Source organism: Microplitis demolitor, chromosome 4 (assembly GCF_026212275.2).
Source record: "Microplitis demolitor isolate Queensland-Clemson2020A chromosome 4, iyMicDemo2.1a, whole genome shotgun sequence".
NCBI classification, from domain to species: domain Eukaryota; kingdom Metazoa; phylum Arthropoda; class Insecta; order Hymenoptera; family Braconidae; genus Microplitis; species Microplitis demolitor.
The window spans coordinates 18,436,262-18,451,853 of NC_068548.1; the positions used below are offsets into that span (position 1 = coordinate 18,436,262).

The following is a 15,592-nucleotide window of genomic DNA, read 5'->3' on the forward strand; positions in this document are numbered from 1 at the left end:
CTTCGATTGAAAACACACTTTGTACACTCAAAAAACAATTATTTATATAAATTTATATTAAAATGACAGACAAAAATTAAAAGATAATAACCCGATGAAAAAACTCTGAGCATTGTTAAATAGTCAATATATATTTAATATATCAATTTTTTAAAAATTTTTTAATCGATTTTAATTAATTACTTTCAATAAGACAATAGTTATAGATATTTATATAAATACAATTATATAACAAGAAACAGTGAATATCAACACACGTATTGTGTTTATTTAAATTAAACTTTTTTTTTTTTATCAAATACTGTCTAATGCAAAGAAAAACAAACATTAATTTAATGTATTATAGGTACAAATTTACAGTGACTATTGAACAGCTAACTCGATTATTTAATTGCAAAATAATTTTATGGAGTTCATTAATCGATTTATTTATATTTATTTTAACTTTTGTTTATTTTAATTTTATTGTTATTTTAAATGAATAAATATGTATATGATAAATAATTATGCATATTTGTTCACCTGTTTTTTTTTTTTTTATTATCACAAATGTAACTGCATTATAGTGTTTACGTTTTTATTGTAAATTAATAAGGCAGATACTTTTTTGAAGGTATCTTTTTTTAATTATTTTTTTTCCTTTGTAGGAGTTTTTTTATTTTTTTTTTTTTTTTATTTTTTTTATTTCATTTGTATTCGATGTAATGATAAAAATCTATTACGGCACATTCGAATTACGATTTAATAACAAATCCCACACGGCATTCAATTCAACCGCACATTTAATTTTTTTGTACATGTCTACAAATATAAATATATATATTTTATATATTTATAGTATATATTTATGTCCAATATATTATTAAACATTAATAGATATTTATTACTTTTTTTTTATATCATTTAGGCACAAAGAACACACACTGATTGCAATAATTAACACATCTAATGTTTGATAATAATTATGATTGTTTTTTTTTCTGACGGTATTTTTTTTAAAGAAATAATTTATGGTACCACTCTCAATTGATTATGTTAAATGCTCAAATAATTATTAATTCATTATTATCAGCATAATTAGCCTGTGCAGTTTAAAAATTTGTCTATATTTTTTAATTATAAATATATATGAACTTTTTTTTTATAGGTAAAAATACTTTGCGAATTTGATTGCACATAAATATTAAAAAAAAATATTTTTACCGCATAAAATTTATCTAAAATTTATATTTAATGCAAAATATTTATCTAGCGTAGCAATAAAATATTTCATAAGGTCACAATGGTATTGAATTTTTTGTTTGATTTAAAAAAAAAATTTAAGCGTAACGTGTGCTAATATTTTGTTTTTTTTATGAATAAATTTTTACCAGTAGTCATAAATAATTTAACATGATTATCAAATTCGAATATAAAAGACAAAAAAACGTGCATAAAATTTCTATAAAATTCATTTAAAACTAGTGCCCTTTTAGGCCTTCACTTAAAAGAGATTCATTTATTTGTATAATAATAGTATACTTATTAGTTTAATTAAAATCTTTGTTTTTTTTTTAAATTCAATGTATAATAATTAAGGCACACGTGCATTATTTTAATAGAAAAAAATTAAACATAGGCTAAAAATTATTTATAAGAGCAAGAGAGTGGATAAAAAGGCCAAACATATTAAAAAATTTTTTAAAATATAATTTATATAATTATATTTATATTAATACCCTTGTCCATTATTAAATATATACTAAAATCACCAATTCACAAATAAAGATAAAAAAATCTTTGTCTACTTAAAAAATTAATTCCCACAATTATTAAGTGATTTATTTTAAAATATATATTACTCGTGTAACCCGAACATACTTACGTGTATGTAATATCCATGCAATTTCATACTCGAAATCACATAAATAAATATCAATATATTATTTCAAAATAAGATTTATATCTATAAATATATTATGTTTAATATTTATGTTTTTTTTTTGTTTTTTGACTTATGAGATAAGATTTTTTTTCCGTGAATTAAACAACCACGAGTATAACGTACTCGTAACATTTATTTGTACAATTGTTTGAAATACCTCGAAAATCTCTTGGCAAATTCAAATTATTTAAATATACACTAAATCAACTAACTGATTTTTTTTTATTTATATATCTATATATGTATAACTATGTATATATATTTTTTTTTCTTTCAAGCTTTTTTTTCTTACTTTTTTTTTTATTTCACTAATATCTTTGGCTAACCAACTTATTAATTATTTACTCACGATTTGTCGTCTTCATTGATAGTTTTATTCTTATTACTGGCGCCTTTTTCCAAACTTATCGCTACATCCTGAAAAAATAAATTAATTATCATTAATAATAATTTTTTTTAATTGACTAATTAAATTATTAATATCCCGTCCATTAAATTTATCGAGTTTAATTACGCTATCAAAAATTTTTTATCACCGTATTTTTCGTTTTTTAATTATAACTTAATTTAAAAAAAATATGGTATCATTAATAATTTGGGTTTACCCCAATCGATTATAAACTATTTTTATAGAAATCTATTGATAAAAAATATTAAAATTTATTAACAGTTAAAATATAATTAGTAATAAATTGTGTAAAAAAAATTTGTTTCAACAATTTTAATCACAAAAAACTTAAAAATTTTAGACAATTTAAAACATTGAGTTAAACTTTTATGATCCTGAAGTTATCAGACAATTAATAATTTTCAAATTTTTTTTTTCAATAATTTAATTTAAAAAAAAAATGCACATGTAGAAAATTGAAAAAACTATAAGTGTAATTTTTTAAATATATTTTTTTTTTAATTTATCGTTTTTAAAAAAAAATCAAAAAATTATTAGACGTCAGCTAATTTTAGTATTATTAAACTTCTTTAGAACGAATTTTTTTTTTACACGGAAATTAAAAAATAAATAAATTACTTGAACAGCTATTTGAAGTGGAGTTGGTTCACCAGGTACGCAGTCTGTCCTAACGATACTGGCAGGTAATAATCGAGGACATGGTTTACCAGTGAACAGCATGAATAAAGCATGGACGGTTCTGCGTTGGGTAAGTTCAGTATGCCGATGCTGATATCCAGTTAAATGTCTTCTATGCCTTTCTGTTGTTGGGAACCATCTCTCACACAATATGCAGTAACGTTTGTGCTTAATAGTCGCCTGTAAACGTAACAATTCATTAAATAATATAATATAATATATCTCATTAATCATCAAATAAATGAACAACAATAATGTTCAAAACAAACCTTTTCATGATAAGCCATTTGCGCAACGATATCAGCAAATGTAACAGCTTCAGAATCTTGATGTATAATAGAATCATCCTTTTCACATTTTTTCTCATCAACTTTTTTCGGACTATCAGGATTCAATTCCGTGCTGTCTTGCTTTGTTATTTCCGGCGGAGATCTCGAAGTATCTCTTTCATTGAGATCAAAATTAACTTGATCAGCTGGTTCTAAAGTAGGCATTATCTCTGTTCTATTTTTCGTAACTTCAGTCGTGGTTGTTTTTAATTCTTGTTGGTGCTGATGATGATGCTGCTGCTGATGATGTTGTTTAGGTATTTTAGGTACTTTATAATTACATACCTTACTTGAACTATCAGTACTTGGTGACGGACATGGCTGCCGATTTTCTGAGTCTTTAGAACGTCCAGAATCATAATTATGTTTTCTTGATGATGATGATGATGATGATAACGTTGACGATGATGATGACAATGAAGAACTTGATGCTTTTGATCTTGAACTAGAGCTTTCAGCAGAATGTGAAGATGATGAAGATTTTATTTTCTTCGTGACAGAATTACTAGATTCACTCAAATCATTCGATTCTCTTGAACGTTTAAGACTTTTTATCGTATCATTAACCAAAAGAGTGCTGTCACGTGCAACTGTTACACTGACAGATGTTTCTTCATGTTTTTTACTACCGCTACTACAACTCTCTGACTCAATTTTCGAACGTTTTTCTCTTCTATCAGAACTACTAGTTCTCTTCGACTTTGAATATTTTCTATCGGAACTTTCATGTTTTCTATCAGATCTTTCTTCATGTTTTCTATTACTTCCTTCATGTTTTTTATCAATTTCCTCATGATGTGATTTTGTTGAATCCTTACGTGAAACATCATACGAAACTCCACTCTCTTGGAAGACATGATTTTTATCCATTTTTATTTCATCTTTTCTGCTTGAAGAACTTTTTGTCACATCAAATCCAGCGCCTTGTTTCTTTTCCGCCGCAGTCTTTGGTCTTGATGATAATAATTTAACTTTACTACTACTTCTATTACTATTATTATTATTATTATTATTACTATTATCATTATTATTATTATTATTATTATTATTATTAGTACTACTACTACCATTATTTTTATATTCACTTGCAGTTTTAGCAAGACAACGTTTAAGAGTTTCTTTAGCCGCCAAAACTTCTTTAACCAACGAATCAGAACAGCAGATATTTATTTCACTCGGCACATCACATTTATGGTGATGATTAATTGCCATTGATGTTGAACCACCATCATCCGTATTATCAACAATATTATCGCTGCGACTCTTCCATCTGTCTTTATTATTATCACCATCACCAACTGCAGTACTAACAGATTCCGCATAACTAGGCGAACAATAATCATCAACAATAGAACTCGTTATCTCTGGTACAGGAACTTCCAATGATTCAGAGCTATTATCAACTATTTCTAGTTCAAGCTCAAACTGAGTTGGTATCGCATCCTCTGAATACAATTGTGCCATATCACCATTAGCTATCCTACGTTTACCTTCAAGTGGCATTGGTACTTCGGATTCTGGTTGTGATAATTCTGGTGATGCTGGAAGAATTTCAATAGTTGTTTGACTCTCGTCTGACGATTCAAGTTTTATCACCGACTCAGGTACTTCATAATTTTCACCAACATCAACATCATCAATATTTTTATTTACAACATCTACTGTCACATCACGTTCACTGGCAAGTGTCGTGGCAGTTTGTTCTGTTATTAAATCATTTATTTTTTTATTGCAAGATGTTGCACTAAATTCAAATTCACTCATAGTTTCTGCACTTGTTGTTGCTATCGTTGGTGTTGTTAGTTCAACTACGGCTGTTTTCTCTTTTTGATTTTGATCTTGATGTTGTTGCTGCTGGTGGTGGTGATTTTTAGATGAATCAGTGAAGGCTGTTAGTTTAGTATCAAGACTTTCATCTTGACTCGACTCATCATTCAGACGTTTTGGTCCATCGCGTCGGATAATTCGCGGGAAATCTTCAGCATCTGAATCATCATTTAAACTTCTCGTTGAATTTCTTCTTACATTAGATTTTTTCTCATGACCATGACCGTGAGTATGACTATAACTATGACTATGGCTATGATAACTAGAACTTGAAGATCCTTTTCCTGATCTCCCGGAATCCGAATGTCTGCGTTTGCCTTTACTGATTGATCTATCCGAACTTAAATGAATTTTATCACTTGGATCAGACGATGTGCGTGTCCAACGATCTCTCTTTGAACATGTGGACACATGAGATATATCAGTCATTGTGAGGACTTGAAGCATATTAACTGGAATTTTAACATGCGATGATTCTTTAGCCATGGTATCCAGTACTTTAAAACGTTCGAGTTTAACTTCTGGTTGCCATTTAGAATCTAATTTAATTGCATCCCCACCATCTTTACTTAGTTCACACTTGAACTCAGCACTTGATGATGCACGTTTTATTATCACTTTCGGTATTTTCTCTGACATACTTGTATGAGAGTTTGTATTTCCCTCTTTGTCTACTGACGGTGAACGTTCACTTTGCTGTTTAGTTTCACTTCGATGTCGACTTGATGATTTTTTCTGATGACTTTTTTGTGACGAGCTAGAAGTATCTGTTGGACTTTTTGATCTTTTCTTTTTCGAATCATGAGATGATTGAGAAACACGAGATTCTGATTTTTTAATTTTTAATTTTGGAATTTTTTCATGTCTCTCCTCGGTATTTACATCACGCCTTGAGTCACCAACTCGACGTTTTTCACTGGATTTATCAGGCCTACTGCCACTAATACGCTCTGATTTTTCAGATCTTTCTGAATGCTCACTTTTCTTAGTAGTTTTACTGGATGACGACTTTCCTTCTCGTGAAGTTGATCTTTTTATCTTGCGAATTTTAACTTTCGGTACATTTTTCGTAGACTCTGAATCATTATCATATAATTCCATACTCGCATTTTCAAAAATCATTTTCGGTTGACAATCATCAAGTTTTATCTTCATTTTGGGTACTTTGCACTCAATAATTCCAATTGATTTTTTAATTGAATCCTTACGCGATTCATGGTGTTTTTTATCATCCAATTTTATTTTAACTTGAAATATTTTTTGATCCTCGTGAGCTTTAGGAAACGATAACTCAACAGCATTTTCTTCAACTGTCGGTGTACCAGGACGTGATTTTAAATTTCGTATTATCATCTTTGGTATTTTAGGATGTGAAGAAATTTTATGACTTGATGATGCTTTGGTGTCTATACTTTTTAGTGACGATATATCTGATGGAGGTAATATTTGTGATATAGTTGATGATTTTGATGAATAATCAGTCTTTTTAATTATAAATTTTGGTATTTTATCTGACACAATTGTCGTTGATGGTTTCTTACTATCCAACAGTTTCCCACTTACATCACTCGTTATTTTACCCAAAAATGTTAAATTTTTATCCGTATTTTCATTGACATTTGATGATGTATTCAAATCTTCCGTTAGCTCATGGGATTGGTGAATTGAAAATGTATCAAAATGATATTTTGGACTTGGTATACGTCCAGAAAAATTTAAAACTTTTAAATTATTATCTTTATTATTTTTATCTTCTAATTTATCATCAAAAAAAATAACCGGTGAATTTTGTTTTATATCTATATGATTTTCTGGACTGTCTATGCGTCCAGTAAAACTTAAAATTTTTTCTTTTTCTTTTTCATTAACATTCAAATTTTCAACTTTATCACTTTGTAATGGTGATGCATCTTGAGCATTAGAATCATCTTCACTTTCACTCGATATTCTACCAGAAAATGATAATAATTTATCATTAATATCACATTTATTATTTTTATTATCATCTTCTGTTTCATTATCAACGACATTAACTTCAACATCATCATCATCATTATCCTCATCATTATTGTCGTCATCAACTTTTGATAAATCATTCAATTTATCAAATGTTTCCTGCTGTTCTCGAGTTTCACAGTTATCATTTTTTAGTCCATTTAATACTAAACTTTTTCTCACGTCATTAAGATCAGTCGCATCGATGGCTTCTTGACTAGACGTTGACAAAAAATTAATACCACCGTTATTACTAAAGTCATCGCTTCCTTGTTTGGATTCAGCGCAATCACTTCCAAATTGTGTTGAACTTCGCGTGTCAATATAATTCGAAACTTCTGACTCTATTGAAATTTCACTAACGTCAGGCTCGTGGGTTTTAATCAAATTTGGATTATTCAAAGGTCCAAAAACAACTGGTGGTACTGATGGTTTTTCAAATACATCATCGTCTTCATCATTATCCTTATGCCTATTGTCATTAACCGATAACTCTTTCAAGGATAAACAAATGGCTGTATCATTTGGTAGCATATCATCACACGTATCAGCTTCTCTGCTTGTTTGTACATCGACTAATTTATCACTCGGCATTTTAACGTTAAATTTCCTGTAACCAATAATATTCCTATCAGCAATCGCATCAGTTGCCGTTGATAATGAAGTTCCTGCACCAGTATAACTACTTATATCTTCATAATAAATACTCATATTATTTTCTCTTTTGCGTGATTCAACTTCATCACTAGATATCCGTCTTAATATCGTTCCATCGTTTAATTTTTTAAATTCAATAAAATTTGACATTTGCTTTGTACATACAGATGACGATAATGACGCTGGTAACTCTTTTAATTTATCATTTTTATTATTTGGTTCATCTTTATCGTTATCGTTGACAGCAGTCTCGTTATTTATTTTAACTTGACAATTTAATTTACGAGTTACTTTATGACTAGGAAATGCTAAATCAAGACCTTTTAGCATTGAACTGTCATAATTTTTATTATTTTTTATTAACAACATAAAATTCGTTAATTTTTCTATATTTGTAATATTTGGTATTGTTTTATTTATATTTTCCTGTATTTTAATTTCTTCTTCTATTCTTATTTCATGATTTTTATCTTCTATTTCTTCTTCCTCTTCTCTCATTTCTTCACCTTCACCTTCATTTTCAACAAACAATTTGGCATTATCTTTATTTATATCATCAACTTTATCAACATTATTATTAACATTATTATCAGAATTAGTAACTGGTAAAACAACATCATTGTTAACATTTAACTCAACTATTGATTCAAAAATATTATTATCATTTTTAGACTCTCTAATATTATCAACTTTTTCCACATGATGTAACAAATTTTTTGGCCATCTTTGGCATCTCTTTGGCTCTTTGCTACTTTTACTACCTTCTGTGTAAGTAGTAGAAGATTCAAGTCCACTGTCAGTAAGCATTGCTTGAGAATCCTGCTCAGTATCAACGCTAGCTGGTGGCTTCATCATCATTATTGAATTACCCCCGATATCTTTAAAATCATCATCGTCGTCATTCGACGCTTCAGGATCTAAAGAATCAGGAGTCATTTTATTTTTTTCTCTCGCTGTTTTCTCACGTCTTTCTTCAACGCTACGGATGTCCTTTGAAGGTATGACATTTGATTTCACAATAGTAGACATTGAAGTATCCGTAACATCTTGATCATGACAATCATGATGAACTTGTGTTAAATTTTTAGAAAATAATTCCAATTCTTCTCCATTTGATATTTTCGACTCTACACCTCTATTACCTTCAAAATTATCATTACTTATTATTTTATTGTCATAATTAATATGATTAATCGAAGAACCACTTGGTAAATCAATTGCACGATCCCATTCTAAATTACCATCATGTCTTCTCTTAAAATTCGACGTATCCTCGTGATAAAAATCTTCACTCCTACGGCCGGTGTACATCATAGACTGGGAATGACGATGGTGATCATAACTAAATGTCGAATCACTCGGTGAATAATTCAACGGAGTTGAAATTTCCGTATAAATAGTACTTTGATCACCAATAAAATCATCATAATCATCAACCCTATCTCTAGATCTGCACTCATATTTATTATTGATCACTCTATTATTAATCTTAAACTGTCTTTCATGATGACTATCACCCCACCTTCCACTCCCAGGCTTACAAGTCATTGACTTAGTTCTTTTACCCGTATCTAAATATTTGTCTCTGTCAGTTGGCTCGTATTTACGTTTATTCCATCTCTTTTCTTGGTAATCTTTTGGTTGTGTTCTTGGCTGATATAGGTCTTTAATCATCGGATAACCTTCGCGTTGTCTCGCTTCCATAAGTAGAACACGATAAGTGTATCGTGGGTTGGGACTGTACGTTATCTTGCCATCTTTAGTTGTGTAAACCGGAACTGTATTAAGATTAATCTCCAAGCTATCTGGACTAGATTGTCTAACATTTGAGTACGGATTACGATATCTTTCGCTATCTTCCAATCTCCTATTACGCACCTCTGCGTCCATTCGCGATGATATACCATCCTCGTCGTCTATCAGTGAATATCCTGTTTGACTGTTGTTATCATTGTCATTATTATTATTAGTATTATTGTTATTATTGTTGTTGTTGTTATTATTATTATTGCTACTATAATTTGGTGCAACGTCAAAATTATCAAAATCAAATGATGATGTATTGTCGATTAAAAAATTTGATTTATTCCAAATGTTGTTTATTAAAGTTGTATCAGATGGGCCAGGTGTCATGTCACACGATGATCTAGAAGCAATATTATCTAGATCATCAATACGGCAAGTATTTAATGTTGTGTCTACTGATAATCTACGTGGTGCGTCTTTACTTTTATTTAAATCACTCGCCGATTCACTATTTTCATTTTCTTTGGTATCTTCTGGTATAATATCCAAAATATTATTCGTATTATTTTTTAGTGTTTCTTGTAAATCATCGTGTGATTGACGAGACATTTGACTTAAATTAACATAATTATAACTATCATCATTATCTTTATCAATTATTTTACGGTCTTGCATTAAAGTGGGTTCAAAATTTCTATTATTATTATTACTATTATTTGAATTTATATTCTCATGATTTACTTTTTTGTTATTATCAGTAAAATGTTTATCTTCATTAGACTTACGTCGATATGATTTAAAACTGTGGCCCCCACTGTGTCGACGATAAAATTTCTCACTGTGAAACTTAGACTTCCGAGTGTCGAATTCATCGGGCACTGATTTACGACGACGATAATTAAAAATTGATTTAGGTGAATAATTTACTGTTTCACGTTCGGGAAATGAAAAGAAGCCACGTTTTTTATTATTGCGACAAATTTCATTAACACTATCAGTTAATTTATCGTTCAATTGTTTATTACCACGATTTTTATCACTACGTGACACATTTATCTTTATTTCAATCGCGTCAATGGCTTCACTTGCTTCATCATCACTTTTTTCTTTAACATTAATATTAGCAACGTGTATTTGTACATCAGTATCTTTATGCCCACCACGAAAGCATTTGGTAACTGTGTGCGTTTCCAAGGATCTGAATGCATTAGATATTGTCTCAAATGATTTATCACTCTGTACACTCGACATTTCATCCATTTGTTGTCTAGTATTATTATTGTTATAATTATTAAATTTTTTATTTCTTTCATTATTATCAGCATTTTCGTTATTATCATTATTTGATAAAATGATACCACGAACTTGAATCGTTTTGGTTGTTATTGTCGACTCATCAGATAATGAATTATCTTGACTACAATCATAATCATTCAAATCATTTTTACCTAATGATAATTTTTCAACAGATTTATCCCGACGATATTCTCGTAATGACTTCAAACGATCTTTATTATTTTTTTCCTGTCTCCGACGTTCAAATTTATCAAAATCCGTGCTCTGAGATTCACCGGAAATATCAAAAATAGATGGAATATAATTTTTTTTATCTTCACCCCGCGATTTGTCATTATTTAAATAATTATCACACTTTAAATTGTACTCGGCTGAGGTATTTGCCGTATCAATAGTAGCAGGAAAAGTTTTGTTATATTTTTTAATTTGTATAACATCATCATAATTACCATGAGTTTTTTTATCTGACTCATTGGAATGTATTTGTAAATTACTTAGCAAGTTCTCAGTACTATTTTTATCACTATTTACCATTTCATTAGTGGATAAGTTTACAGTTAAATTTTCTTGACCGTCTAAAGACTTAACTTCTATCCAGTCATCGTCCTCTTTATCTAACTGTTCATCATCATTGTCGTCATTATCGTCATCTGACGATTCAAGTACATTTATATCACTAATGGGTAATATATTTGTCATTACTTTGGTTAATGATCGATCTTCAATAGACGTCATAGGTATTCTTGCTAACCTTGAACTATCGTCGCTTATTAATGGCATCATGCAAGAGTCGTCTAATGACATATTACATAGTTTATCAAGTTCGTCAGACTGTTGAAAATCTTCAGTATTTATAATTGATGGACATTTACCTGTGTCTATTTCATCAGACGACAATATACGACTTACTGAGTTACCAAGAATAGTATTGGCTCCTAATGATTCGCCAGAACAATCGCCAGATTGTATCATGTCATTTGAAATGTCACCAATATTATCAGACGTTTCTAAATTATTTTTTGATATTGAGTCTGAAGACTGCGTCATTCCAACCAAAGGATCCGATGATGGGTAAAATTCTTTATCTTTTTCTGGAGATTTATTTTTATCCATCGATATTAAATTTAAAGGCACTTGTTCATGATGATCTTCAAGTTCAAGTTTATTTGCTGAATGTGGATTATTATCACTACTGACACTGATGATAGCAGAGACATTTGTATTACTTGCTGATGTACAAGATCTTCTTGCAATTTCAAAATCTTCAACAGCCGTTTTTTTATTACCATCATTATCGTTATTATTTTTATTATTACCGCTAGTATTGCTGTCGTTAAATTTATTTTTTAAATTGTCTTCTTCACTAAAATCAAAATCCAATGAATCTTCAGGACGTTTTTCATTTAATCTTCCATTTTCTAAATTACCATAAGGATCAATTTTAATCGGCGAATGTGAAAAACTTATGATAGGACTATTTTGTATAACTTCTATTGGATTTGTTGATATTGATAAATCCGTAACGTGCTCTGGTGATTCTTCACTGTCAGAATGAATAGGCGTATTCAATGTCGTTGAAATAGGCGTACATTCAGACATTGGTAGATCAGGTAAACTAATATCATCTGGATTGTGCGATTCTTCACTAGCAAAAGAATGTTGTTTTTTGAGATTTAATGAATTATTACTATCATTATTAGATGGATTAATTTTACTCGACTCAATAATTTTTATTTGACTATCATTATTATTATCATTGCTGTTATTATTATCATTATTTTTATTATTGTTATCATTATTATTTTTATTATTTTTATCCGTGTTATCAGTTTGTGATGATGATTTTTCATAATTAACTTGCAATGTTTTATCTCGACTATTATTATCATTTGCGGTTTCAGTTGTTACCTCAGCAATTTCTACAGACGCATCAATTATTGATGCAACAACTTGATCAACGACAATTACACCTCCTGTTTCTTTCGTAGTATCATTACATTCCGTTATTTTAGTACAAACATCAGAGTCTGGTTCGTACAGTGTTATTGTTTCAGTACCCTCAGGTGTTTCATTAATAATCTCAATTGGTGCCTTAGCAATTTGTTCCATTGTCAATGAGGATACATCGCTATATACCGTTTGAATTGTCGTCAATTCGGATTCATTTGGCAAATGATCAACAATATGAATTGTTGGTATATCATCACTATCACTCTGTATACACTGGACAATAGTACCAGAATTAGCTAATTCTTCAATTGTTTTTAATCCAGTAACATTTATATTTTCTACATTATTTTGTACAATTAAATTAGCATCTATTATTGTTGTCTGTTCGCTAATTTTATCAACGTTATTTATTTTATTTTGTTGTGATTCACGATTATCTTCAGTTATAATTTGTTTTGGTGGTGAAACAGAAGCCCGTCTGGCTGCAACAACTGATGCAATATTATTCATTCCAGCTTGCGAAAGATTTGCAGCTGTGGCTTCTTCTTCCTCAGTTTCATCCCAATTAGCTAAAAATTGTCGGACATCAAGTGCCGGTTTGTCTGTAAATTCTTTTGAATTTTGATTATCAATCGTAGGCATTGAAGTTGTTGTTCCCAGAGTATCTCCCACTGATGTTCTTATAGGCGGAGACATATCAAGGTCATCAACATTAACTATTAAATTATCAAAATCCGTGGCATCATTCTTTCGCATCATATAATTATCTTGGTTATGTAAATTATCACGATTCCTTGATAAATTTAATGATTGCTCTGTTATTTTATTGTAATTATTTTGCTGTTGATCCATTGGATTTCTAATAACATTAGTTTGATTATTATTATCCGTATTGTCAGTATTTTCTGATGTACCAATTGGATTAACAGGATTAAGAATCCCCGGAAAATGCCCAGGGTTGTAATTAGTATTGATAAGAACACCGTTCTGATCAAACTGTAAATTAATCGGTGGTATTTGAGGTGGACCATTAGAAGGACTTGGTAATTTAGATGTTTCTTGTAACATTCCTTGATAGTCAGCATTCTGTTGTAATCTCAATATTTCACGATATCTCATCAGATATTCTTGATATTTAGGATGAGATTGATAACCCGGCACTCTTGTCATTGCACGTAAATGACTTTCAATTGAAAACCGTTGCATAGATAATTTTTGTTGATACGCGTGGTATTTTTGATAAGGTCCGTGTAATGCTGAAGGTGACGTTGGTAACCTAGTACCAACGGCATTGGGATCTGGAAATTCGCGTGGAAAATCTCTGGCCATATCCCGAGGTAGTTGAGGATTAAAATATGAATTTTGTATTGATGATGGAAGATTATTTGCGCTTGATGTTGGCATACTATTTGTTCCTAAAGCACCATTTTGATAAGGCATCTGTTTATTATTGTACTTTTGCTGTACAATGACATTTTGTTGCTCTGGATACTTAATAATTCCTTGATTTTGTGAATTAATAGCCTGTGAATTAGGGCCGCTGCGTCTTAAATAATCTTTCACCGAGTGAGGACACTTTTGGCATTCCGATGTAAAATTATAATTTTGCATTGAATTATAATTTTGAATTAAACTAGAGCTAGGATAATTTCGTGATAATTCTTTACGATATTTGTACTCGGGATAATTACGACGGTTGTCCACGGGAAATGCCGCTGGTGGTAATTCTTTATTCTCGATACAATCTTTTCTGAGGTTCATGTCAGGTACAAAGCGTCGATTTTCCATATGATAACCAGCAGATCGCATGTTATCTCTGTAGGCAGCGTTCGCTGGATAGTGACCATATTTTTCCCAGTGCTGGTAAGCAATACTCGTGTCGGGATTACAGCAGGGACCTTTGCAAGTCCCGAATGGTGGAGCTTGACGTCCTCCTGGTGACATGGGCCCTACTGGTGAGGTCTGTGGAGCCATACTGGAATGAATGTTACTTATATTTGATCCACTTGAATGATTATTAGGTGGGTTGAATGGCATTTGATTGTTCCGATGCGGTAATTCGGGTTCATTGAGTGGACCCACAGGCGCTAGACGTGGATCCATTGAACCCGGCATGCCCTCCATCATCGGATTTCTTGACGGCGATGTACCGTAGTGACCCACACAACCCGAAAGTCCCATGTGGACACCCGTGTTTGAGTTTGTCGTACAACTCGGTCCGGCCATCGCCGTCGACGCGTAATTTCGTGAATAATTGACGTCATTGCGGTGGTGCTTGCTTTGACGTTCGTTTGTCGATAAATTTATTGAATCTAGAGCCGGTGGATTAATACTAGAGTGAAATATATGATTGGGATTAGCATTTTGTGAGCTGGACGATCCTGTACGTCCATGCTGCGGTGGGTTATACTGATGCCAATCTGGCAGGTTCCCGCTGTAGCTCATTGTACATTGTCTTGCTGATCAAAACTTTTATTTTCAATGCCCAATGTTATTTGCTTTCTCATTTACTAGCGGTCATGTTGACACGGCAGGACACTCGGAACCTGAAATTAGTTTTTTTTAATGTACTGTAAAGTGAAATAGTAAATATGTCGAGTCAATTTTTTTTTTTACTGTAGCAAATATGCTGCAAGTTTTTTTTACTTTTTCGTTAAATAACTTAAAGCAGACAACCGAGAGATTACATATTTATAATATTAATAATATTATAACATAAAAGTAATAATATTATCTGGTATGAAAATATATACAAATATATATTATATATAGTGCAAATAT

General features: G+C 30.6%; 1 protein-coding gene across 2 annotated transcripts in view; it reads right to left on the bottom strand.

Moving 5' to 3' along the window:
- The window catches only part of LOC103568385 (uncharacterized), a 17,937-nt gene continuing 2,345 nt past the window's right edge, over positions 1 to 15,592 (bottom strand). For both annotated transcript variants that reach the window (XM_053738460.1, XM_053738461.1), the window contains exons 2-4: positions 3,281 to 15,357; positions 2,952 to 3,191; positions 1 to 2,341 (exon numbers count right to left, since the gene is read on the bottom strand). In XM_053738460.1, the coding sequence (XP_053594435.1) occupies positions 2,270 to 2,341; positions 2,952 to 3,191; positions 3,281 to 15,256 (12,288 nt within the window). In that variant the 5' untranslated portion in view covers positions 15,257 to 15,357 and the 3' untranslated portion in view covers positions 1 to 2,269. The remainder of the gene's footprint in view (positions 2,342 to 2,951; positions 3,192 to 3,280; positions 15,358 to 15,592) is intronic.